This window comes from Chiloscyllium plagiosum, unplaced genomic scaffold (genome assembly GCF_037043375.1).
Source record: "Chiloscyllium plagiosum isolate Xiang-an unplaced genomic scaffold, Cpla_swu_hap1 HiC_scaffold_8, whole genome shotgun sequence".
Taxonomy (NCBI): domain Eukaryota; kingdom Metazoa; phylum Chordata; class Chondrichthyes; order Orectolobiformes; family Hemiscylliidae; genus Chiloscyllium; species Chiloscyllium plagiosum.
In genome coordinates, this window is record NW_028270146.1 from 100,838,513 (window position 1) to 100,866,311 (window position 27,799).

Here is a 27,799-nt window from a genome sequence, read left to right on the forward strand (position 1 = left end):
GGTTAAATGGCCTACTCTCATTTGTATGACTTCAGAAATACAGAGGGACAAGAGTTGATCTAATAGGCGTGGATTCTTTTAAGAGAAGTAAAAGTTTGTTTATATTGGTCAGTAAATCAGTAAGAAGGGGCATTCTGATTCATATTGAAATAAATTTCGGAAATTTATTTCAATATGAATCAGAATGCCCCTTCTTACTGATTTACTGACCAATATAAACAAACTTTTACTTCTCTTAAAAGAATCCACGCCTATTAGATCAACTCTTGTCCCTCTGTATTTCTGAAGTCATACAAATGAGAGTAGGCCATTTAACCTTGGAGTTCATTCTGCATTAGCTTCCACAAATGCACTAAACACACCCAAGCTGTGTCTTCACCACTTCAGTCTATCATTGTACTGTATCCAATTTGTCATGTGACATGTTAGGGGTCCACCGTTAGATGAGGAGATGTCTCCAACTGAGTATTGGGAAAACCAAAGCCATAAGTGTCAGTACCTACCCTCTGCTCTCTAAACAAGAACTCCATGCCTCAACTCTGGCAGATATTGAAAGCTGAACCTGAGCTCAGCTTGGAACCGCATACCTGCTCCATCACTAAGACTGCCTGTTCCCAATTTTGAAATAATTCCTGTATTTGTCAGGCCTCAGTTCATCTGCTCTCAAAATCCTCCTCCATACAAATGTTACCTCTAAATCTGACAACATCAATGTTCTCTTGTCTGGTTAAAGCACGTGAAATTAAGGGATACATGGCGAGATGGCTCAGGAACTGGCTTAGTAATACAGTACTGTCAGTTTGAGTGACAGTCTATCACAAGGATCAGCACTGGGACCCTTATTTTTATATACATAAATAATATAAATGAAAATGTGGGGAAATTGTTCAGCAAGTTTACAGAATGTTACAGGAAGATGTAGATGGGTTGGTTAGATGGGCCATCCACTGGCAGATGATATTTAACCCTGATAAGCGTAAGATTTGGAAGAAGAAACAAGATGAGGGAGTATTTAATGAATGGCAAGACACTTAGTAGCTTAGAAGAACAGAGGGAATTTGTGGCAATTAATCACAGATCCCTGAAGTCAGCAGGGCAAATGAATAAGTAGTTAAGATGTCACATGGGATACTGTACTTGCTTTCATCAGTCGTGGCATGAAGTATAACAGCAAGGTGGTAATGTTGGAATTGTACAGAGCATTGGTCAAGCCACAACTGGAGTACTGTATCTAGTTCAACTCACTACAAGGAGGATGTGAATGGCACTAGAGCGGATACAGAAGACGTTCACCAGGATATTGCCTGGGATTGAGAAACTAAGCTATAAGGAAAGACTAGATAGGCTTGGTTTATTTTCTTTCGAGCAGAGAAGACGGAGAGAGGACATGATTGAGCTGTAGAAGATTGCGAGGGGTATGGACAGGGTGAATAGAGGGCAGCAGTTCCCCTTAGCTGACGGGTCAATCAGAGGGCATTGTGAGGGTGTTGACTTGCTCGTTGAGCTGGTAAGTTTGTTCACAGACATTTCATCACCATTCTAGCTAACTTCATCAGTGTACCTCTGGTGAAGCATTGGTGCTCTGTCCCACTTGCTATTTATGTGATGGGTACATTGGGGATGGTAGTGTCATTTCCGGTTTTGTTGCTGGTTCTGTTTCTTAAAGGTTGGTATATGGAGTCCAACTCTATATGTTTGTTAATGGAGTCCCGGTTTGAGTGCCAAACTTCTAGGAATTCCGTGCATGTCACTGTTTGGCTTGTCCTAGGATGGATACGTTGTCCCAGTCGAATTGGTGTCCTTTATTATCAGTGTATATGAAATCAAACGATAGGTGTTCATGTCTCTTGACGGCTAGTGGGTGTTGGTGTACTCTGCTGGCTAATTTCCTTCCTGTATGCCTTATGTAGTGCTTTTGGCAGTCTTTTCATGGTATTTTATAAATAATCTGTTGGTTGTGGGTAGGAGATCCTTTATAACTGTCATAGTGTGGTAGTTGGTTTGTGGGCTACCATTATACCCAGGAATAGTCTGGTAGTCATTTCTGATATGTCCTTAATGTATGACACCGTGTGCAGATGTGTTGTGCCTTCCTGTTGTAGTCTCTGGTGTAGGTATCGGTAGATTATGCTTTTTTGGGTGCCTGTTGTTTCTGAAGATGTTATGCAGGTATTCTTATTGAGCTCGAGGTGCCGCAGTGTGTTATGGCACGCTTGAAAAATGTTCTTATTCTGCTCCGTTTGTGGGTGTTGTGATGGTTGCTGTTGTGAGTAAGTACTTGGTCTGTGTGGGTGGCCTTCCTATATACGCTGGTCTGGAACTTCCCACTGGCCTTGTGTTCAACCATTACGTCCAGGAAAGGGAGTTGGTGGTTGTTCTCTTCTTCCTTGATGAATTTTATGCCAGTAAGGAGGTTGTATATGGGTTGATGGGTTTCTTACACCTGTGCGCATTTGGTAATGACAAAGGTATCACCGACATAGCGGATCCACAGTTTAGGATGGCAGTGCTTTCCATCCTAGCCTTTGCAGGACAGCTTCTGTTATTAGTCCTGGTGTTTCATTGATCTATCTGTATATCTGGCCATTGAAGATGAAGTGGATCATGAGGCACAGACCTAGTAGTTTGAGTGCTGTCTTTGCTGATGGTGTTGGTGTTGTAGGTTGCCTTATTTCTTCGTCCTTCAAGTAGCAAGGCTAGTGTTTCCTTGGCTAGGGGGATGTCTATGGAGATGAACAATGCTATCATGTCAAAGGAGACCATAATCTCATCCTCACCTATTTTGGTGTCCTTGATGAAGTCGGTGAATTCTTAGGTGGAGTGAGTTGAGTTGTCTACTGGGTGTTTTCATTTTTGATGCAGTCCTGTGGCTTGCCTGTCTGTCAGTGTTCTGGAAATGAAACTATGGATCTAAGGAGGTTTTGGAGTTGGGGGAGCCTGGTTTGTTTACCTTGGGGAGTTCACAGAAATGGGGTATGCTGGATCCCTCTGGCCTCATTTTTTTGGAAATATGTCGTGTTAATTTCTCCTGGCTTGTGTAGATGAGGACCAGATTATAGCCTCCTTCAACATGACAACACCATTCACTGCCATAGACATCCCCCTGCCCAAGGAAACACTAATCTTGCTACTCAAAGGACCAGGAATGCAGACAACCTTCAACACCAACACCATCAGCAAGGACAGCACCCTCAAACGACTGGATCTGTGCCTCACGACCCACTTCATCTTCAATAGCCAGGTATACAAACAAATCAACGGAACACCCATGGGGATCACAGATATCAGGACTAATAACAGAAGCTGTCATGCAAAGACTACAACAGGCAGCACTGCCCACTATCCAGCCTAAAATGTTAATCCGTTATGTAAGTGACAACTTTGTCATTACCAAACGTGAACAGGTGAAGGAAGCCCATCAACTCATCAATACCATCCTTACTGGCATAAGGCCACCCACATAGACCAAGTACTCATTTACAACAGCAACCATCCCAACACCCACAAACGGTACTGCATCAGAACATTGTTGAAGCAAGCCATAACACACTACAGCACCCTGGAGCTACGCAAAGCAGAAAAAGAATACCTACACGACGCCTTCAGAATCAATGGGTACTGAGAAAGCGCAGTCAGCAGATATCTACACATCAGACCACTTCAGGAAAACACAACATGTCCACACACTGGCCACACTACTGTACATTAAGGACATATCAGAAATGACACCAGACTATTCTGAACCCTGGGTATCATGGTAGTCCACAAATCAATTACCACACTACAACAGCTACTAACAAGTATAAAGGATCCCATAGCCACAACCAACAGGACCGTTATATACAAAATACCATATAAAGACTATCAAAAGCTCTACATAAAGCAAACAGGAAGGAAATTAGCCGTTAAGAGACATGATCACCTATTGCTTGCATCCATATACATGGATAATAAAGGACACCAATTCGACTGGGACAACGTACCCATCCTAGGATGAGCCAAACAGTGACATGCACGGGAATTCCTAGAAGCTTGGCACTTAAACCGGAACTCCATGAATAAACGTATAGAGTTGGACCCCATATACCAACCACTAAGAAACAGAACCAGCAACAAAACCGGAAATGACACTACCATCCCCAATGGACTCATCAAATAAAAAGCAAGTGGGTCAGAACCCCAACACTTCACAGAGGCACACTGATATTAACGAGAATGGTGATGAAACATTCGTGAACAAAATTAATAGCTCTGCGAGCAAGTCAACACCCTCATCCACAATCTGAGCATCAAAGCATCTCAAATACTCTGACCAGAGGGCATAGTTTTAGAGTATGGGGCAGGATATTCAGAGGGGATTTGTGGGAAAAGCCTTTTCACTCAGTGGGTGGTGGGAATCTGGAATGCACTGCCTCAGAAGGTAGTGGAGGGCTGGAAACCTTACAACCTTTAAAAAATATTTGGAGTAGTAGTTCAAACATTCAAGGATGTGGGGCAAGTGCAAGAAATTGGGATGACTGCACTTTTAGAGGTAGTTATGTCTTGGCATAAACTCGATGCACCAAAGGGCCTTTTCTGCATTGTACGAATCTATGACTTTCCACATTGCTCCCTGATAAACATGATCAGAAGTCTGCTGCTCATATCCTCTCAGTAAATTCCACTCACCTATCACCTTGGTGCTCACTATCCACAATGGTTCAAAGTCTGGCAGCACTTCAGTTGTAAAATCATCCTCAATGTCAAATCCCTCATCTCTCTTCATCCCTAACCTTCTACCTGCTCCCTCTTGGATTCTCACATACCCTAAATCTTCATTGTTCAACCATGGTTGGTTGCCTTCAGCTCTCCAGGTCTTAAACTCTTAAATTCCATCCTTCAGCCACTCCACTGTGTTCTCTGCCTTGAAAGTGATCCTTTTACTAAGCGTTTGATAACCTGTATGGATACCTTGTGATTCAGATGTGTTATTAAACAAAATTTTATTCTGTGAAGCACTTTAAACACATTTTATTACACTAACTGTGCAGCATAATTCCATGTTGTTCTTGTTCTTAACCTAGTTATTTCCTCTCTGCTGCAGATTCTCCTAAAACCCTTACCCTTACAAATGAGTAGCTAGGCATATAACCAGGGAACTGTAATGCCAGAACACTCTGCTGAATTTTTGCAAACACACAGGCTTTCCTTGTGAACCCTACCTGAAAGACCAGACTGACCACATTCCCAGGTAATATCACCTGCATTAAATGATGGAAATTTCCTGATGGAATAGTGGCACACCATTCTTTGTAAAAACATATGTAACCCTCCTCCTCAAAGGACTGGATTTCAGTAATAATATTCTGTGAAATCTCCAGCACTAGGCTCTCCTTATACAACATCCACACATTCATGCTTTACCCTGGCATCCCCCTTGGCCTTTCATAATTTGGTTTGTTCGTAACAGCACAGTGCCTCATTTCAGTACAGAGGTGAAGTTCAGAAGGGCCTCATATCACTACATTACCTATTTTAGGGAGAGGTGGTCTTGGCAAGCTCAGGGATGAGGAGTCGTGGAAGGAGAAGGAGATGGGAATGAGGAGATAAGGCTACAATCACATTAGCCATGATATTACTAAATGACAAAAGATATTGGAGGTCAAATGGTCTGATTCAGCTACTTGTTTGCCTTATCTCACCGGCCCAATAAACGGATTTCTTTTGAGGAAGACTGCCTACCATTGTCATCCAGAGTGAAATTTCTAATGTTCAAGCAGCACCGAAATAAAATTTCTAAGGCTTTAGCCTCTGCCAGAAGCCTGAATTGATGAGCTGAATATGGACTGTGTTCTCTGAGAATGTACTCTGACTAGGATCTAATTTCCCCAGCCTCAACAGGATAACTAAGTCAGCTAAGGTACTGCAATTCTGTTTTAGTTTCGTGCTTTAGCAATTATTGTTTGTATCTTTGTGTAAATAATTTGGAGAAAGCATACAGGACACATTTCAAAACCTTTCCTTGGCTCAAGTTGCAATGTTGAACTATCAATGTGCCCTGCGATGATATTTAAAGCACTGTTTACAAAGGAACAGTCCAACTAGAGTGGAGTAAGTCTGAGCTAAAGGGAATGGCAGCACGAATTAATACATGCCCACAAGTCTTCACTTTAACTGGCAGCTTGTTACATTAATTATATCTTCATTATTACTGCATTAATCATAATCATAGGCAAGTGAGGACAATCTGTTACGCCTCGTCCGATGAAGCCTGTCCCAAATTATGGCCACATCAGTAAAAATGCAAAAATGACAATGAAATCAACATCAGACTATTTACCGAAATTCACTTAGTAACAGTCCCTAAAATAGTCTCAGAAATCCTTAAGGGGACTGTACAGTCAGACACTTCTTTCCCTGCAACTTAATACCAGTCATCAAGATCCTTTTCCAATCGACAATCCCACCCTCAGATATTTACCCTTAGCTTTTTAAGCAGGCTTACCTTTTTACTTCCTTTCGCTGCCGGATCAGCTGAAGAAGCTCCTTATCGAAGTACTCCTCATCTTTGCCATCATCTCTCTGGTTCTCTTCTCTCCCCTGAGTGTCCACTTTCTCTTTATGCAGCTGGCTGGAGATGTGCTTGGCGTAGGCTGAGAGGCCCACCACTGTTACCTTGCAGACACGGCATTCATGTTTGCAGTCCCTGTCGAAAGAGGGAGATGGTGGAGACTGAACTGTACCGACAGGCATCGTGGAAGAAGTTGGAGTGTTAGAGCATGGGGAGAGAGGTGCAGGTTCTTGGGGGTGGGGGAGAGAGGTGCAGGGTATCAGGGGGGTGGTTACACCATCCCCCGGCTCCTTTAACTTAACATTTATTTTCAGTAGCGGTGGCAGGCCATGACTGTGCTGCTTCCCCCTGCACCAAGGTTACTGCACTCCCCCGACTGAGAACAGGAAGAGCAAAAGTCACCCAGATCTTCAAGCACGTACTGAGGAGGCAGGCCTGGCACATAATGTCAGGTCAGCTGTTGAGAGGCAGCCCTAGCAACAGTTTCCTTATTTAATTGTGCCTCTGCTAATTCCAACCTTAGGGAGCTGCTACCAATGGTAGGCCTGTAACTACAGCCTGCCACAGCATAGCAGAGATGCCTGAAATCCTGAAAGGGCGTGTATTATGACAGCTGCCAGGATGTGCTGTATGAAACACTGCTTTATTTGGAGACACCAAAGGCTTCATTTTCTTTTGCTGGTGCAACCTGACACCAAGCATGACAGTTGTTGTTCACATCTGCTGCACCCTCGGTGTTTCCTTCATTAGAACAATGTGTTTTTGCTGCCTTCGGGAGACATTATATTCCTCCGCCAATGGCACTGTACTTGGGATTTTCAACCACCCCGATGGCTAACAAATCAGAAGAGTAGGAAAATCTAAACACTTCCATATCACACAGCTAGGCTTTTCACCTTACTCCACAATTTTTGCACTGGTCTCCTGCAGACCATCTCCCGGATCTCTGTGCTATGCCTTACCTCAGTGCCAAGCTCTACCTTCTGTGCCAAACCTAGAAGAAATCATTGGAAATAGGAACAGGAGTAGGCCATTCGGCCCCTCGAGCCTCCTCTGTCAATCACAGCTGATTTGACATCCATGTCCACTTTCCTGCATTTTCCCCATAACCCTTGACTCCTCTAATGATCAAGAATCTATCTCAGCCTTAAATCGACAGAAGGACTCTGCCTCCCCCCATCTCTCTGTGGCAAGGAATTCCAAAGAGTCACAACCCTGTGAGAGAATAAATCCCTTCTCATCTAAGTCTTAATATGGTGCTGCTTTATTCTGAGTCTGTGCTCCCTGGTCCTAGACTCTCCCATAAGGGAAACATCCGTTCAAGCACCTTAAAAATCCAAAGTGCAGAATCCCAACCTGTTCAACCTTTGTTTCTAAGACAATCCCTCTATAGGATGGTTCATTCTTGTGAACCTTCTTTAAAATGCCTCCTTCCTTAAATAACGGAACCAAAACTGCTCATAATGCTCCAGATATGGTCTCACCAGCACCTTGTACAGTTCTGACTTGGCTGTGAGTGGTACCCAGGTGGATAAAGGTGCAGTTAGAATTGAATGCTGTATGCAGAGTCATCGGGAAAAGTGATTTCTTTGTAGACACATTACAGAGGTTTTTGGGGGTTTTGAACTCTTAGATGATGTAAATCTCTATCTTTCATTGTAAACATTTGTTAGTAGAGAAGTTAACTCCTTATTGACTGAAGGGAACTTTGCTTTTAGACATAAAAACAATTCTGAAGTATTTGAGAGTTGAAAATGGACTGGAATAGCATGACATTTTTTACTGGAATGGAGGAGGTTGAGGGGTGACCATGTTGAGGTTTAAAAAAGTATGAAGAGCACAGATGATGACGAGGGTCTTTTCCCTAGGGTTGGACAGTTCAAAATTAGGGGACATATTTTTTGAGAGTAGAAAGATTTATAAAGGACATGAAGGGCAACTTTTTATTGTATACTGGTTTGTGTGTGGAATGAACTGCCAGAGAAAGTAGTAGATACAGGTACAGTTACAACTTTCAAAAAACATTTGGATAAGTTCATGAATAGGAAAGGTTTGGAGGGATATGGTCCAAGAGCAAGCAGGTTGGACTAGTTTAGTTTTGGAATGGTCAGCATGGACTGGTTAGACCGAAGGATCTGATTTCATGCTGTATAAGTCTGACTTCCCTACTCTTATACTCTGACCCCCTTAGAAAATAGCCAAAAGTCCATCAGCCTTCCTGATAACCTGCTGCACCTGTGCGCTAGCTTTATGTTTCATCCACAAATCCCCCCAAGTCCTTTTGTGCCACAGCTTTCTGCAGTTTTTCCTCCATTTAAACAATACTGTTCATTCCTGAAGAAGGGCTTATGCCCGAAACGTCGATTCTCCTGTTCCTTGGATGCTGCCTGACCTGCTGCACTTTTCCAGCAACACATTTTCAGCTCATGTCAGTTAATGATAGGGTCCTGGGAAATGTTGCTGAACAAGGACAGCTAGGGTTGCAGATGTGTAGCTCTTTGAAAATGAAGTTGCAGATAGACAGTGTAGTAAAGAAGGTGTTTAGTACACTTGCCTTCATTGGTCATAACATTGACATAACAGTTGGGATGGCATTGGTGAAGCCAATTCTAGTCGCCCATCTATAGGAAAGGCGTTGTTAAACTTGAGAGGGTGCAGAAAAGATTTACAAGGATGTTGCCGGAGGGTTTAAGTTATAAGGAGAGGCTGAGCAGCATGGGCTTTTTTTTTTTACCCCCTGGAGCATCGGAAGCCGAGGGATGACCTCAGAGATTTATTAAATCATGAGTGGCATGGATAAGGTGAATAGCAAAGGCCTTTTTCATAGGGTGGGAGAGTCCAAAACTAGGGGACACAGTTTTAAGGTGAGACTGGAAAGATTTAAAAAGAACCTGAGAGGTAACTTTTTCACACAGAGGGTGGTGCACGTATGCAATAAGCTGCCAGAGAAAGTGGTGTACAGTGGTACAATTATGACATTTAAAAGGCATTTAGATCGGTATACGAATAGTAAAGGTTTAAAGGAATATGGGCCAAATGCTGGATAGTGGGACAAGGTCAGATTGGGATGTCTGGTTGGCATAGGCGAGTTGGACCGTAGGATCTGTTTCCATGCTGTATAGCTATGAATATTTTTCTGTAATTTCTGTTTGTATCCGTCTCTCAATCTGCCTTTCCACCTATTTTTGTCTCATCTGCAAATTTGGCTACAGTACATTTACTTCCTTCCTTCAAGTCATAAATATATATTGTAAACAGTTGCGGTCCAAACTCTGTGAAACATTACTGGTTACAGGTCGCCAAATTGAAAAAGAATCCTTTATCTGTACTCACGGTTTCCTGCTCATGAGCTAATTCTCTATCCATGACGTCATACTACATCCAACATTGAGAGATATTTTACATTATGCCATCTCCACTCAATATTAAACTCACCTTAAATTCCATTTCCATTAATCCTTCACACCTCAGTAGGTATTATTCTAGCTAAGCGTGCTATAGACCAGAAAGACCAAAGTTTAACTGCTGCCTTGTGTGGCAGCAACTGCCCTCAGTGAAGGTGCTCACAACTGACCTCAACACCTTTGGATTAGGGAAAGAAAAATCACCAAGGTTCCTGCTCATTTATGCCTATGTGAGGTGCACACAATGACAAGGACTAGGCAGGTCTGTGATGCCCCATGATGTGAAGGTGTTGATGTTGCACTGGGGTGGACAAAGTTAAAAATCACACAACACCAGGTTATAGTCCAACAGGTTTATTTGGAAGTACAAGCTTTCGGAGTGCTGCTTCCTGAAAAAGGAGCAGCGGTCCAAAAGTTTATACTTCCAAATAAACTTGTTGGACTATAACTTGGTGCTATGCGATTTTTAACTTTGTGATGCCCCAGACAGTTGAATATCTTGCTAATATTTATTGTCTGGACTTCCATCATTATTGGTCCACTTCAGGAAGAGAGCCAGAAAGCTATGGCAACATACCACAGAAATGGAGAGGAAAGGTATCATTGGCAAACCAGGCAACAGAAGGGTTTCATGCCTGTGCAGTCATTGAAGCCTGCAACTAATAGAAACATACGATTTGTATTGAGGAACACCTACTAAGGCCATGGCACCTGTGCCAGAATTGCAATCATCAACAATCAGCACACTCACTTTTAGAGAGATTTCAAGCCCCAATCCAAACACTTGATTCCATAAAGTTGGCTGTCAATTCAGCTCTTAACTAAGCTACTGTTGCACTCAAATGAGGCATCTTAAGGTTACCGGCCAAACTAAACTGAAGCGATGGGAGTAAAGTCTTGTTTTAAAACACGTTATGATGGTCTGGGATGTCCTACCTGAAAATACAGTGAAAGCAGCTTCAAACAACATTCTAAAGGGAAGTGGATAAAAGCTCAAAGAAATGATTGATAGGAAAACGGGATGAATGAAACTGAGATACCACTACTAGCCTTCTCAAATGAATGAAATAGCTCTTGTATCAGTATTGAAACAAGGCAATAGTGTTCTCTTTAGTCTCTTGAACAATATTGATCAATTGAGAAGTAGATTATCCAATCCTTCTCTCATTCCATCTCCTTCTACTGCAATTACCTGAGGCTGATTTAACAAGGAAAGGAAATTAGATTAAATATGGTATCTCCAACATTGACTTCCTCAAATAATGTACTGCAGGCTCTGAAATAGTAAGTCAAATCCACAGCTTCTGGCTCACAGAGAGTGAGATAGCACTGAGCTATGATTCAGGACACACACAGGTTACCTATTGAAGCATTCTAGTAAATCTTAGGTATCCTAAACTGGTGAACACATTTCCCTCTTGCCTTGAAGTAACATCATTTCTTCTCCCATTTTCCACACTTTTCAACTCTTGATCTATTGTGGGGACAACAATACAAAGGGGTTGACACAAAAAGCTGTAATTCTTACCTTCCTTTCAAATTCTCGAGCTCCCGGTGGTGCAGCATGCTCCTCATGTGTTCATCCATCTCCTGTAACAAACACGTACATGTCATTTCTACCCTTCTTTCTCAATTCATTTATCAATTATGAACCAATCCAATGTTGGAAGAAGTTGTTTATGCATTGCTTTTGATTGCCCAAATGATGCCCTGACCTCAGCTCTCAGGTGGGATCACTACAATTGGGCTAGGAAAGGTGGAAGGGAAAAATATCAGTAATACTCCCTGCCTTTTTCTCATTATTGACTACTCCTCACTGGACAGCGTTGGGACCAATCAGGAATTAGCTCTGATACCCAATCCTCTCCACAGCCACTATCCTGCTGATATTCAAGGACTACAGATCCAAATGAAGAACAGACCTCCAGATGAAGGCTGCACAATGCCTATCAAGTTGTATTCAGTAATTTTAGGAGGGCAAATGTAAAACATAGGAAGCAAGAGCAAAAGGCGAGAATAGTCCACCATACTTTGATTTTAACTTGAATTTTAATGATCAGAGTGCCATCAACATTTACTGCCCATATCAAGTTGCCATTCAGAAGGTCGTGGCAAGCCCTCTTCCTGAAATACTTCCAATCCAATTCAAAATATTTCCGGAAGCAATTGATGCCGCTGCTCTGCTCATAGACTGGCTTTTCAGTTGGCAATCTGGAAGCATGCTTCCCAAGTAGCTTCAGGACATCACAAAGTAAACACACACATACATGCGTGTATGTCAGACCATTCAAGCTTATCCATTTCAAAACCATACATTTCCATCATTTAAATTTTGTTTTGTGAATAATTTGAGTTTTTACCTTCACACAAGTTTGTTTCTGATATGAATAAGTCAGAATTAATCATTTCAGAGTTCAACTTTCCTTTCATTATCTTGACTTGTGAATGTTTTAAATTTCAATAGTGGCAACAATGTTTTGGGAAAACTAGTTTCTTCAAGGAATATATGTCTACAACCTTGGTATTCTAGGCTCAGAGCAATCAGGGCTGCCCCCACATTAACCCATTCCGGTTTGGTTTAAATATTTTCCAGATGTATGCTTTCTATGCCATTTGTCTTCTTTGCCTCTTCTAGAAGATTATTTTTTCTCTCAGATTTTGTAAAAAACCAACACAATCCAGACTCTCGAGCAGAAATTAGCTTCACAGCTCTTCTCCAAATTCTATCTTGCACTTGAACAAGTCACAGAGTGATTAACACACTAAAATAGGTTCCTCATAATTTCCTACAACTTGCACTGTACTACTCTGGTTTATAATGCCAACATCCCAATGCTTTTTGATCGATACTCTGTATTAGTCAGATATATTGGACACATTACACTTTGAAGTGCCATAGTGTACTTCTGATGTACGTTAAATCCCATCTGGCACTATTCCACCCATTTATGTACTTTGTCCAACTAATTGTATCATTTCAGAGCTGCTTCCACTGACCTTCTTGGTTGAACGTCTTTCACCAATGTGACTGTCCTAACTTAAAAATTACTGAGGTAAACTAGCAGTTGTGATTGTTCTACTAATGATAAGTAGGAGTGACTGGACAAAGATTAACTGCAGCAGCAGCACCGTGCATGCATAAAGGTGGAGCTACCAAACAGGAGTGTATGCACACCAAACAACATTAAGCAGCAAGTGACATGCAGAGCTAAGCAATCTACAACCAATGAATCAGACCTAAGCTCTGCAGTCCTGCCACATCCTGTCCTGCATGGTGGTGGACAATTAAACAACTGACTGGAGGAGGCGGCTTCACAAATATATTCATCCTCAATAATGGAAGGGCCGAGCACAATCAGTTTAAAAGATGAGGCTGAAGCATTCGCAGCAATCTTCAGCCGGAAATGCTGAGTGGATGATTCATCTCGGCCTCCTCTACTGGTCCCAGCATCACAGATACCAGTATTCAGCCAGCTTGATTCATTCCACATGATATTAACGAACAGTTGGGGGCACTGGATACTGCAAAGACTATGGGCCCTGACAACATTCTGGCAATAGTACTGAAGACTTGTGCTCGAGAACCTGCCACTCCCCTAGCTAAGCTGCTCCAATATAGTTACAAAACTGGCATTTACCTAACTATGTTGAAAATTGCATATGTATGTGTTAAACACTAAAAGCAGAAGTTCAACCAAGCCAGTCAGCACCCTATCACAGTCTACTCTCGATGATCAGTGATGTAATGGAAGGTGTCATCAGCAGTGACATAATGGAAGGCAGCACCTGCTCAGTGATGACCAGTTTTGGTTCTGACAGGCCCACTCAGCAACTGACCTCATTGCAACCTTGATTCAAACATGGACAAAAGAGCTGAATTCCAGAGGTGAGGTAAAACTGACAGCCCTTGACATCAAGGCTGCATTTACCTCAAGGAGCTCTAACAAAACTGAAATCAATGGGTATCAGGGGCAAACTGTCCACTGGTTAGAGTCATACCAGGCACTAGGAAGATGGCTTTGGTTGTTGGTTCAGTCATCACAGCTCCAGGACATTTCAGCAAGGGTTCCTCAATCATCTTCAGCTGCTTCATCAATGACCTTCCCTCCATCATAAGGTCAAAAGTGGCATTGTTGGTCGATGACTGTACAATGTTCAGCACCATTCGTGACTCCTCAGATACTGGAGCAGTCCATGCTCAAATGTATCAAGATCTGAACAATATCCTGGTTTGTGCTGACAAGTAACAGGTGTGCCACACAAATATCAGGCAATGACCATCTTCACAAAGAGGAAATAGGACAGACGATGCTGGAGAGTCAGAGTCCAAAAGAGTGGAGCTGGAAAAGCATAACGGGTCAGGCAGCATCCAAGAAGCAGTAGGGTTGACATTTTGGGCATAAGCCCTTCATCAGGAATGTGCAGCAGGGAAGGGGGCTGAGAGATAAATAGGGGATTGGGGGTGGCGCTGGTAGGTGGGAAGATGGGAAAGCAATAGATAGATGCAGGTGGGTGGTAGGTCAGTGGGCAGGGTGGAGTGGAGTGGTGAGAAGGAAGATGGACAGGTAGGAAGTTCAAGAGGGCGGTGCCGAGTTGGAGGGTTAGATCTGGGATGAGGTGGAAGGGGGGCAGGATTTAGAAACTGGTGAAGTCGATGTTGATGCTGTGTAGTTGGAGGGCCCTGAGGTGGAAAATGAGGCATTCTTTCTCCAGTTAGGGGGTAGGTTTCATTTGGAGGTGAAGTGGCCTATGACTTGCATGTCCTTGGGGAGTGAGAGGGGGAGTTGAAGTGGTTGGCCATAGGGCAGTGAGGTTGGTTGGTGCATCCGTCCCAGAGATGTGCACTGATCTGTTGGCGTTCTGTCTCCCTTATGTAGAAGAGACCACACTGAGAGCAACAGGCACAGTTGATGAGGGTGGATGTGTAGGGAAATCTCCGGCAGATCTGAAATGATCATTTAGGGCCTTGGACAGAGTAAGGGGGAACGTGTGGGCACAGGTTTTACACTTCTTGTGGTGGCAAGGAAAGGTGCCAGGTGTGGAGGGTGGGTTGGTGGAGAGGGGGCAGTGGACCTAACAAGGGAGTCATCGAGGGAATGGTCTCTGCAGAACGCACATTTCATCTTCACCACGGACATCCAATCCTTATACTCGTCCATCACCCATGACGAAAGTTTACAAGCCCTTGGTTTCTCTCTTTCCCACCGAAATTCTCATTCCATTGGCAGAACTGGTCCTCACCCTCAGCAACTTCTCCTTTGAATCCTCCGACATCCTATGTGGGCATTCTCATGGGGCCTAGCTATGCCTGTCTCTTCGTAGGATATGTGGAACAGTCCATCTTCTGCAGTTACAAAGGCACCAACCCCCACCTTTTCTTCCACTACACTAATAACTGTATTGGCCTCACATCATGCTCCCACGAGGAAATTGAACAGTTCACCAACACCTTCCACCTTGATCTCAAGTTCACATGGGCCATCTCTGACACCTCCCTCCCCTTCCTGGACTTCTCAGTCTCCATCTCTGGCAACTGACTCGATACTGACATCTATTTCAAATTCACCTATTCCCACAGCTACCTTGACTACACCTCCTCACAGTCCCCCTCCTGTAAAAATGCGATCCCTTACCCCCAATTCCTCCACTTCCGCTCCAGGAGGACCAATTCCACTCCAGGACAACCCAGATGTTCTCTTATTTCAAGGACCACAATTTCTCTTCCCACATGATCAACAATGCCCTCCAGCTCGTCTCCTCCACTTTCTGCACCTCCACCTCTCCAACTGCAACAAGGATAGAACCCCCGGTCCTCACAAATCTCCAGATACAGTGCATTATCCTCCGCCATTTCGACCACCTTCAGTCAGACCTCACCACCAAAGATATATTTTCCTCCCCAGACCTATCTGCTTCCTGCAGAGACCATTCCTTATGCAACTCCCTTGTTCGGTCCATGCCCCGTCCACCAATGTCCCCCCCTCCACAACTGGTACCTTCCCCTGCCACCACAAGAGGTGTAAAACCTGCAACCACATCTCCTCCCTCACCTCCTCCCAAGGCCCGAAAGGATCATTTCAAATCCGGCGGAGGTTTTCCTGCAAATCCACCCACCTCATCTACTGTGTCCGTTGCTTTCAGTATGGTCTCCTCTACCCTTGGGAGACAGGACGCCGATTTACGGAGCTGTTTAGGACACATCTCTGGGACACACACACACCCCACTGCCCTGTGGCCAATGACTTCAACTCTCTCAAGTACATACAATTCCTAGGCCTCCTCCACCGCCAAATCAAACCCAACCCACCTCAGGACCCTCCAACCAGATGGCATCAACATTAACTTCACTAGTTTCCAAATCTCCCCTTCCCGCACCTCATCTCAGATCCAATCTGGCACCACACGCTTGACCTGACCTTCCTGTCCATCTTCCTTCCTACCTACTCGCTCCACCCTCCCCACTGATCTAACACAATTATTTCCCACCTACCTGCCACTCTCAGCCCCTCCCCATCTCCATATTTATCTCTCAACCCTCTGCCCCCTTCACATTTCTGATGAAGGGCTGATGCTCAAAACTTCGACTCTCTTGCTCCTTGGATGCTGCCTGACCTGAAGTGCTTATCCAGGTCCAACCTCCATCTTCAGTAAGAGACAATCTAACCATTGCTCCTTGACATTCAATGGTATTACCATCATTGAACCCACCACTATTAACACCACTGACTAGAAACTCAACTGGATTCATCATATAAACACAGTGGCTACAACAGCTGGTCAGAAACTGAAAATAGTACAGCAAGTAACTCAGCTCTTGATTCCCCTAACCCTGTGATCCATCTATAAGGCACAGATCAGGAATGTTATGGAATAGTCTGCACTCGTCTGGATGGGTGCACTTCCAACATCAAGAAGTTTGACACCATCCAGGACAAAGCAGCTGTCTTGATCAACTCTACATTCAGAGACATCCACTCCCTCCCCCATCGATGCTCAGTAGCAGCAGTGTGTACTACCTACAAGATGCAATGCATAAACTCACCATAGCTCCTTCGACAGCACTTTCCAAACCCGTAACCATTTCCATCTACAATGACAAGGGCAGCAGTTGCATGGGAACACCAGCACCTGCAAGTTCCACTCCAAGCCACTCAGCATCCTGACTTGGAAATACATCACTGTTCTTTCATGATTGTTGGGTCAAAATCTTGGAATTCCCTCCCCAAGGACATTGTGGGTCAACGTACAGCAATTCAAGGAGGCAGCTCACCACCACCTTCTCAAGGACAACTAGATATGGTCAATAAATGCTGGCCAGCCAGAGACGCCTACATCCCATGTGTGAATAAAAAAACTGATACTTACCGTTTTTGAGTTGTAAGTGATGTGACACAAAATACACTTCCTTTCTTTTCCCATTGTGAAGAATTTGACAGCAGTCAGTTCAAACCTGAAACACATGACAGAAATAAGTCAAAGGAAACAGAGTTTATGCTCACGCTGCTACTAAGATCAATCCCAACCACTTATTGAAGAATGATAATATTTCTTTTGGAACAACAAAGTCAAATTTCTTTGGAAAAGGTGTTTCACTTTGGAAACTGTTTTGTTCATTCAGGCTTTTCATATAACTTTATGGAGCTTATTAATTGATAATTGAGCCTATTGTTTTAAGGGTACTACCTGTCTAAGGCCAACAGAATGCATATGGTGGTATGTGCAGGATCAGTGTCATCAATACACTAAATGGAGATGGATGTCATTGTTCTCAGACTGTGTTACTCTTTAACTAAATATTGGGCTGTAAAAATGCATTCTGGATCAGAGACATCTGCTTGATGAGCATTAAGATCTGAAAAATGTTGTCTGAAAGAAAAACCCAGATTCCAAAGTAACTTTCAAAAGGCAACAGGATATTGACTTACGAAGGAGTAAATTGCAGGGATATAGGGAAAAGGCTGAAATGTGGGACTAAATTGATCAGCACTTTCAAAGAGTGTAAACCGAACAGTCTTTCTCTAATTCACACTCCAAAGACTTGCACACAACTCATTTTACACTTCAGGGTAGTACAGAGGGAGCGGTGCACTACCACAAATGTAGCCTTACAGAGCAGACTTTAAAACAAGATTTGCTTGAGATTCAAAAAGTGAGGCATCACCACTGTGTTGTAGTCAATATTTATCCCTCAACTAGAGATAAATCATGAATACATATTATCCTTGCTATTTTCAAATTGCATGTCACATCTCCCTATATTACAACAATAGGAACATTTGACAAATACTGCACTGACTGTTCATGGGAACTGCATTGGCTCCTTAGACAGCACCTCCCAAAGCAATGGCCTCTACCATCAAGAAGGATAAGATCAGAAGATACACCGAATGACATTATCTGCAAGCTTCTCAGTATCCTGACTTGGAACTATATTGCTATTCCTTTACTGTCACTTAGTCAAAATCCTGTAACTTCCTCCTTAATAGTGGTCTATGTGCATCAAATGGACTGTGGAAGTTCAGGAATGCAGCTCCCCACCACCTTCTCAAGGGTATTGAATCCTGGCCAAACAAGCACAGTTCACATTTTTAAAAAGTGCTTTAGGCCACTGAGATCAGGATGGCTCAGTTACAATGGACTCAATGAACACTTTCTGTACCATAGATTTCATTGAATTACATGACCATAAAGGGCTCCACACAATTACACCAACAGCCTATGGGTTACTACTGAGCAGCAACTGAACCAGGTATAAGAACATGGTGGCATCCTTTAAGCTGGGCTTCTGAAAAAGGGCATTTTTGACAATTTTATTGAAAGATATGATTTACGCTGAAACAGGTCATTTGGCCCAACAAGTGTGCACCGACCCTCCGAAGAATAACCCACCCAGACCTATTTCCTTCTGACTAATGCACCTAACATTATGGGTAATTTGGCATGGCCAATTCACATGACTTTGCACATCTTTGGATTCTGTGAGGAAACTGGAGCACCTGGAGGAAACCCACACAGACACAGGCAGAATATGCAGACAGTCTCCCTAGGCTGGAATCAAACCCGGATCCCCGGCCCTGTGAGGCTGCAGTGCTAACCACTGAGCCACCATGCCGCCCCCCCACCAACTGAGCCATCATGCCGCCTCCTTAAAAGGAAGCCTCACTTGTGATCTCATGGTAGCAACTTTCAGCAACTTTCTGTTACTTAATTTAAAAAATGTAGTTATTTGAGTACGATCTGCCCTGACTCTGCTTCATTACCAGGAACCAATCCAAGTGACTCATTTTCCTTGTTTTTTTTAAATGAAACCATACTCATCACTGATGTTAAACAGCATTTTTATGCCCTCACATCCTTTCTAGAACAGGAGCATCACATTTGTCACATTCCCATCGTCTGGCATTTCCCCCATATCTGAGGAAGGTTGGAAGGTTACAGCAAGCCTTCCACTATCACCACTCATACTTTCTTTAGAAACCTGGGAGGCAAGCCACCTGGACCTTATCCACTCTAACCACAGCCATGTCAAGCATATCCAGCCTTCCCAGTACATCCTGCCTATCAATTTACCTATTAGCTCCAACATCTCCACTTCCACTAATAGCATCTTCCTCCTTAATACAAAACAAATACCGGTAGAAAGTACTCATCAAGTTTCCTAGGCTTGTCCTGTGCATCTAGACATAAAACTCCCCTCAGTCCCATTGGATCTCCTACTGCCTGTTTAGGATTTACATGCTGGTAGAAAACTTGGTGACTTCCTTCCATTTACACTGCCATTCTATTCTCAGAAATTCTTTGTCTAGTGCTAGAAGTTGCAGAAGAGGGAAGGTGATATTTAAGTAGAAATAGAGAGATACTATGCTGCAATCTACACACTATTCCTATTGCAACCACATTATCACTGATTGAGCAAACTCCTGTCCAGAGTAGCAACAAACCTCGAGTTGGATTCAGCCAGAGAAATGGCGAGTGCTTCATAATCATCAATGAGCCTTACAATTGGAATGCAGTTAAAAGTGGAGTTAAGGTACAGATCTGTAATGAGGTGTAATTGTCCAGTGTGTGTTGGTGGAATGGCCTACTCTTGTATTTCTGCCTCAGCACAAGTCCCAGTCACCCATGAGTCTAAAACCATCTCACTTGCCACAATTCAGCCACAGAGGTAGCTTCTGTCCCAGCACTGGACCCAATAGCCCCTAGGAATCTGAACAGTTCCCTTATATACCAATCCCCACTTTATGCTACAGACCACTGCTATTTCAAGGCATCTATCTCCCCTGTCTGGCACATAGCACCATTTACCTCTGTAATGTTTAACACTAAATTGCTCAAATTATCTTTGCAGGATCCAAACCTCTTTCAGCACCACATAAATTATGACTGGCTAACACCCTTTGTTCACTAAAGCTTCCAGACCACTTCTGGGAGATTCCTGAAGCTGGGATCCAGTAGATTTATAATAAATACACACATCATCATTTGGAACTCTCTGCAAAAACAATAAAAGTATCTTACTAGCTGCCTAAGTTAGCTTAAATCACAGAAACAGGAGCATGAATAGGCCATATGGCCCTCCGAGTCTGCTCTGCCATTCATTATGATCATGGCTGATCATCCAGCCTGCTCCTACTTTTACCCCATATTCTTTGATCCCTTTAGCCCCAAGTGTTCTATTTAACCTCTTCTTGAAAGCACATAATGTTTTGGCCTTGACTGTTTCCTGTGGTAGAGAATTCCACAGGCTCACCAAACCTTAAAAGAAGAAATTTCTCATCTCAATCCTAAATGGTTTACCTCAAATCCTTAGACTTGGTCCTGGACTCCCTCCACTTTCATGAACATCCTTCCTGTATCTACTGTCTAGTCCTGTTAGAATTCTAGCAGTTTCTATGATTCCCACTTTATTCTTCTGAACTTCAGTAAATATATTCTGAATAGATTCAACCTCTCCTCATATGTCAGTCTTGCAACCCCAGGAATCAAATCTGAAAAACTTTTGCTACACTCCCTTGTTGGCAGCAACAACCTTCCTCGCATAAGATGACCAAAACTGTATACAATACTCCATGGTCTCATCATGGCCTTGTATCATGCAGCAAGACATCCCTGCTCCTGGACTTGAATCCTCTTGCTACAAAGACTAACGTACTATTTGCCTTCTTTACTGCTTGCTACACTTTACAAAGAACTCCCAGGTTTAGAATTAGATTAGATTCCCTACAGTGCGGGAACAGGCCCTTCGGCCCAACAAGTCCACACCGACCCTCCGAAGGGTAAGTCACCCAGTCCCATTTCCCTCTCACTAATGCGCCTAACACTATGGGCAATTTAGCATGGCCAATTCACCTGACCTGCACATCTTTGGACTGTGGGAGGAAACCGGAGCACCGGAGGAAACCCACGCAGACACGGGGAGAATGTGCAAACTCCACACAGTCACCAGAGGCTGGAATCGAACCTGGGACGCTGGTGCTGTGAGGCAGCAGTGCTAACCACTGAGGACATCAGGAGAAAAAGAACCTAAAATTCGGTGGCAGTGGTGGGATTCCAACATATACGGAGCTTCCAAATAGACTGAATAAGTGATCATCTGAGTGCCGGCTGCATGAGACGGGTGGGCCTACAAGGCAAGATTTACCTTGATCTCTCTCCTTAACCTTCCACTCAGTCGACCCCTCATCCCCTAGGACTCTGTGGTGATGGAATCTCTGTTATGCACTTGCACGCCACATGTTCGCTTTCAGAATCATACGTTACTGGGAATTCGGAGGTTAAAATCGCCTGGGAAAAGGTTAAAGCCCCCTATAAAAAGGAAGTTGGAGTCACCTTGTGGTGAAGTTTGAGGTTCCAGTGCATAATGTAAAAAAATAACTGGCGTCTGTCTCTATGACCCTGCCTTAGACCGGTTCTTAAGAGGGGAGATCCCCCACGGGAAGGTCAGGACCCTGAAGTGAGTGTGGAAACTACAGACATGAGGTCTGAAGCCCCGGAGCAAAAAAAAGTTAGAAACCCAGAACTTCAAAGAAAAACCATCTCAACAAAATTTAGTTCTTCTTAAAGTTATCGCCTTTATCCTACACACCTCCTCTTTTAGGACAACATGGTGTCACCCGGAAAAGGGGGAGAAAATGGAGCCAGTCCGCCCAGATCCCGACAGTAAAGTAAATTAACTACCATGGAAGCTTTGTCTGGGTTTTTGTTGAGAGAGTCTCAGTTGCTGGACTGTGGACTCGACTCGGCAAGTCTTTCTTCTGGGGTTAGGGAGTGGCATGCACTGCGGCGCCGTGTGGTCCGCTGCAAGGCTTTTCCCTTTTTATAACTGTAATTTCATCGAGAGGACGCAAGCAAAAGAGAAACACTGAAATTAAGGTTGTACTAATATTTGGGTCGAAAAAGGAAGTTTCAATATAAATTATGCCATTGTGAAGGTGGTTGCTATTTAAATATTTTGGTTTATTAAAAATACTGGTTCAGAAGATATCAAAGTACCTGTTTTATCTTATTTGAATTGGAATCTCAGTTTTATGGGCTATGTAATAGGGCAGATTTTGTTTTTACATTAACATTAGGCCCTCTGTAAAATTAAACCTTAAAACAAATTGATTGAGGGCCTTGAGCCCCTGGTTTATGTGCACAAGTCACTGAAGATAGCAGTATAGTTTGAGAGAGATAAAGTGTACAGGACACTTGGCTTTATAAATAGGGCTACAGAGTACAAAACCAAAGAACTTATGAGAAACCTTGTCAAAATTGTTTGTTTGCAATTAGAATATTGTGCCCAATTCTGAGCATTTAAAGTGATGGCTTTAGAGACAGTGCAGAAAATATTTATAAGAATGGTCACAGGGACAAGAGCTTGTGGTCGGATAGACTTTTATTAAAGAGAAGGCCTTGAAGAGATCTGAAAGGGATGTTCAGAATCATGATGGGGCTAGATAGGATGTAGAAAGAATCTGCTCATTTTGTCAGGAGGGTCAGAACCAGAGGACAGTAACTGGCAAAGAGACCAAAGTTGACACAAGAAAAACTTTAACACAGTGAGTAGTCTAGGTCTTTAATACCCTGCTAAAAGTATGCTGGAGGCAGAATGAATTGCAACTTTCAAAAGGGAATTGTACCTGAAGAGAAAATGTTTGTAGGACAAACAGGGAAAGGATAGGAGAATGCAACATGTTAAATTAATCTTACAGAGAGTGACACAGACTTAATGGATTGATGACCTTTTTCCTCTACTGTAACTATTCTAATGTCAATAGACAAAGTGTGGGTGAGAGTATAACGACAAGTAGTGTGCATCAATAGTCAGGATGTAGAGAAGTACTTTAGCACAACCTCCCCTAAACCATCCTGAACACAACTAACAAATTCCCACCCTCATTCAAGCCCCTGACATTAAGGGAGTCCTAGTCAATATAGAGGAAATTAAAATCACCCACCACAACAACCCTTTTGTCTTCAGATTTTTTCCATCATCTGTCCACATATCTATTGCCAGCCGACTGCTGGAAGGTCTGTAGTATAATCTGTAGTAAAATGATTGCACCCTTCCTATTCCTGAGCCCTACTCATACGCCCTTGTTAGATGTGCACTCCAGGTGTACTCCCTTAGCACAGCTATGATATTCTCCATTATCAGTAATGCAACTCCTCCACTTTTACATCCTTCTCTATCATACCTAAATCCCAGAATGTTAGGCTGCCAGTCTTGCCTCTCTCTCAACCAAGTCTCTGTAATAGCTATATCATAGCTTCATATGTTAATCGAAGCTCTAAGTTTATCTGCCTTATTTATCATACTCCTTCCATTAAAACAAATACACTTCAGACTACCAGTCCCTCTATGTTCAGTAACCTTTCCCTATCTGTTCTTTCTATCTTACTGGCCTTAGTGTAAGACTTTTCCTTGGACATTTCACTTGCTGATCTTGCTTACTGCTCTGTTTCCTGCCACACTACTTTATACCTTCACGAGTAGCATTAGCAAACCTCCCTGCCAGGATACTGGTCCCAATCCAGTTTAGGTACTACCCATCCTCCTTGCACAGGCCTTACCTGTTCCAGAAGACATCCCAATGATTCACTCTAACTGACCCCACTCCCCAGGTATTTATCCTGGTGCCACTGTTCACATCCAGGTTTGCTCTGACTGACGTCACTTCTCAGGTATTTATCCTGCTGCTGTTCAACTCTAATTTTGCTTCTCAGGTACTTATCCTGCTGCAGCTGCTGTTCACCCCAAGCAACGCTCTCCTTCACTCTGTTGCTGCTTCCTCTGCTCAGACAGTCGGCCTTTTGATACTTCCTACCATGACCTCTCACTTTCTTAGACCGAACTCAGTCTTCCATTTGTCCACTCACTCAACCTATCTATATCCCTAACAGATACCTTATGTCATCACAGCGTGCCCTGCCACCTATTTTTGTATCATCAACAAATTTGGATACATTACATTCTGCACCATCCTCCAAGTCATTAGTATAAATAGTAAATAATTGAGGCCATAAGACTGATCCTTATGGCACTTCACTAGCTATATCTTACCAACCTGAAAAAAGACTCATTAATCCCAGCTCTTAGTGTTCTATGTGTTAACTGATCCTCGGTCAATGCTGATACACTACTCCTAATACAATGAGTTCCCAACTTGTGCAATAACCTTTTATGGGGCACATGCTTTGGAAATCCACATGGCCTATGTCTATCAGCTCCTCTTTATCACTTTGCTTGTTATATCCCTAAAGAGGGCTGGCACATTTGTCAAAAACACTTCCCCTTTCACAAAATAATGCTGACTCATGTTGATTGCATTTTCTTTCCTGAATGCCCTGCTATTTCTGCTATAATAACAGCACTAATAATGGAAAAATAATGTAATCATCGACTACTCAGTACTGTGATGTATTCTGTGCAACCACGAGAAAACACTGCAATTCTCATGGACCTTGATTCAGCAGAGCACAGCTTGCCCCAGTAAGATGTCCATTCACTAATTTATTCCTGAAGAGACAGCAGATTGCAAGTTTCACAATATCATCGTAAAACTATCGTGCATGTGAAACCCAATGAAGTCAACATTATCAATAACACTCAACCCATGCCTGCCTGTACCAGGATATCCTGTTACTTCAGCCAGATAACCTCCAAGCACTAGACAGATTACATGCGTATCCTTTCCTCTCACACCTTTTCTCCTCACCCAGCAGTGCCACTGATGCTGGTGGTTAGACTCTACTGACCATCGGGTGCCTTATTCCAAGCACAAGGCAATTGCAATAAATATCAGTAGGCTATCGTTTATGGTAAGCAAGACAATCGAGTTTGCATCACCAGATAGCCCCTCACACAGACTTCTAAAGAGATTTGGTTTACCTTTTTAAACTGTTCCTGTGCCAACTTTGCATTCTTAATGCTTCAATACCACAAATTTGATAGTACAAGGAGAGATAATTCTAATCATTTTTCAGCTCTTCAACTGAAATTCAAACTACAATCCATTTCTCTCCCATTCCAACTACCACTTGCACATTCCTTTTTAACTATTTAATTAAATCCCTTGTTAAATTGAAAATGGGTGAGTGATAAAGGGAAACTGTAAACAAGTAAAGGACTATACATAAAATGAAGTTCTTATGTAGAAAATTAATAAAATCAAGCTCACAAGTACAAAAGTACTAGAAAGCTTTTAAAGGGTTGGTCTAATTCAGGAACCATGTGTCTCACCTCACTTGGAGGTAAATTTGCTAATATTACAAAGATAGGTAGGAAATTAAGTCCTGGGGAGGATACAAAACGTCAAGGAATATATATATATAGGCTAATCAATGGGCAAAAAATGGTAGATCAAGTGAAAGTTAGGAAACAAGATGTCTTCAATTGTGGCAGGAACAGAAAGACAGAATACTTGAATGAAGAGAGACTGCAGTACTGAGAAAACGTAGTGTGAGATGTGACACATTTGCTGCTGAGAATGCGAGAAAGTGCTTGATCATGGGGTGGGGGGGCATTTGTTCAGAAGAATTGGGGACACCTGTTCTTACTGTCTATGGATCAGTGTAAATAAAGTGATAACATTTGTTCACTTGTGGAATGTGTAGCAGTACTTGCTTCTCACACCGGAGGCTGGAGGCGCGCATATTTCACAATAGGGTATCGGATAATGAAATTTCCGTTTATATCAAAGACTCTTAACAAAACTCATACTCAATAGAAAAAAAAGACCTGTAATGTAATAAGCTGGATGGAATATGCACATAATCGAACAATCCTGATACATTTTCATGTATACCACACTGAGCAGATTTGAATTTATGAAGTTCAGTTCCCTCATTTTGGCTGTGTTGGAATGTGAATGTCTCATAACCCTTACAGGCTAGGGAAAAACAGACATAGTAAGGAAGTTGGTAAAAGCAATGACTGCAGATGCTGGAAACCAGATTCTGGATTAGTGGTGCTGGAAGAGCACAGCAGTTCAGGCAGCATCCAAGGAGCTTCCATTTGGGGCTTGGCTGGATCAAGGTTTCCCACTTTGATGTGCATGTAGCTTAATTAGTCAAGTGTCCACAGACGCTTCAATGAGTTTCTCTTCCTCTGTAAACTTTTGCCATTTTATTGCTGCTTATCTGATTAAGGACCCATGCGTTTCTGTAATTTTTGAACAAAATTCTGCATAAAGACAGCTTGTTTTGTAGCAATAAAGAGAGAGCTCTTAGGGGTAAGAGCTGGTGCTACTACTCTGCTAAAGATTTTAGAACCTTAGTTCAAGCCTGGCTTGTACGTATCTATGTTATAGTGTAATATTGATGCCATTGGTTAATAAAGGTAATAATTTAAACAAAACTATCTGGCTACCACAGAGTATGATCTCCAGGACGAACCAAGAGAGGCTACAGGTCAAATCCATCAGGGATTCTCTGAGCCATTTGGAATAGTTACTTTAACAGTACAGAGGGATATGGGCATTTTTGGAAGCTTTGGTGAAATAACACCTAATATAATATGTATGGCTGCAGTTTCCCTGCAAAGGGACAAATGCACAGTTCAGAAAAGGTTCACATGGGCTAAAGGTGATGCCAAATTAGGAAACATTAGGCCTGGTCATTGGAGTTAAGAGAGAGGTTGCAACTGAAGAATATGGGTGCTGAATACACCAATGTGAATCATGGCACCTGTGGTAAGACTGCAACTTGAACTTGGCTGAGTGTTGATGAAAAGGAGACTAACTATAACAATGTATTAAGATGGTAAATATTGCTTGGTCTCTTCAGACAAGGAAGCACTCAGAACCGTTGGGCTGGAGGCTTCACATTCGGTCGGTGGTGAGGGACAGGAAGATCTGGCTATAGGAGGTGCAGTCATGGGGATTCAGAAAATAGAAATATAGGAGCATGATCTCTTCAAATGCCCAACAGGTTTAGTATTGTTGTAGCCTGTGTGCACAAAAACTGTGCTTGTGTATTTGTCTGTCTGCCTGTGTGTGCATGTGCACCTGTCTGTTTGCTCAGAATAGTTTCTTATCAATAAGTTCTGACCAACACGGGATCAGGCTGTATTACACTTGTAGTGTGCAATGGGGTACAATTAATGACTTCATAGTAAAGGTTCTTCAAGATAAAAGAGATAGCAAAATTGCAGAATTTCAACATTCATTTCAGGGCAAGAAACGTGGATTGGAAAATTGCATTTTTAAATTCAAATGTTGAAAACAGAGTTTACTAAAGAGGGATAGAAAAATAAGTTAAAAGGTAAGACCATAGCGAAACAGAATCAGACATTTAATGTGATATTTCGCAAATCTCAAAACTATATTCCACTGAATACACGAAAGACTATACAAGAAGTTTG

At 42.8% G+C, this 27,799-nt stretch overlaps 1 protein-coding gene across 1 annotated transcript in view; it reads right to left on the bottom strand.

Moving 5' to 3' along the window:
• The window catches only part of znf106a (zinc finger protein 106a), a 94,092-nt gene that overhangs the window by 56,454 nt on the left and 9,839 nt on the right, over positions 1-27,799 (bottom strand). Inside the window, exons 2-4 of the mRNA XM_043698332.2 lie at positions 17,320-17,404; positions 11,483-11,544; positions 6,485-6,685 (exon numbers count right to left, since the gene is read on the bottom strand). Of these exons, the coding sequence (XP_043554267.2) occupies positions 6,485-6,685; positions 11,483-11,544; positions 17,320-17,373 (317 nt within the window). The 5' untranslated portion in view covers positions 17,374-17,404. The remainder of the gene's footprint in view (positions 1-6,484; positions 6,686-11,482; positions 11,545-17,319; positions 17,405-27,799) is intronic.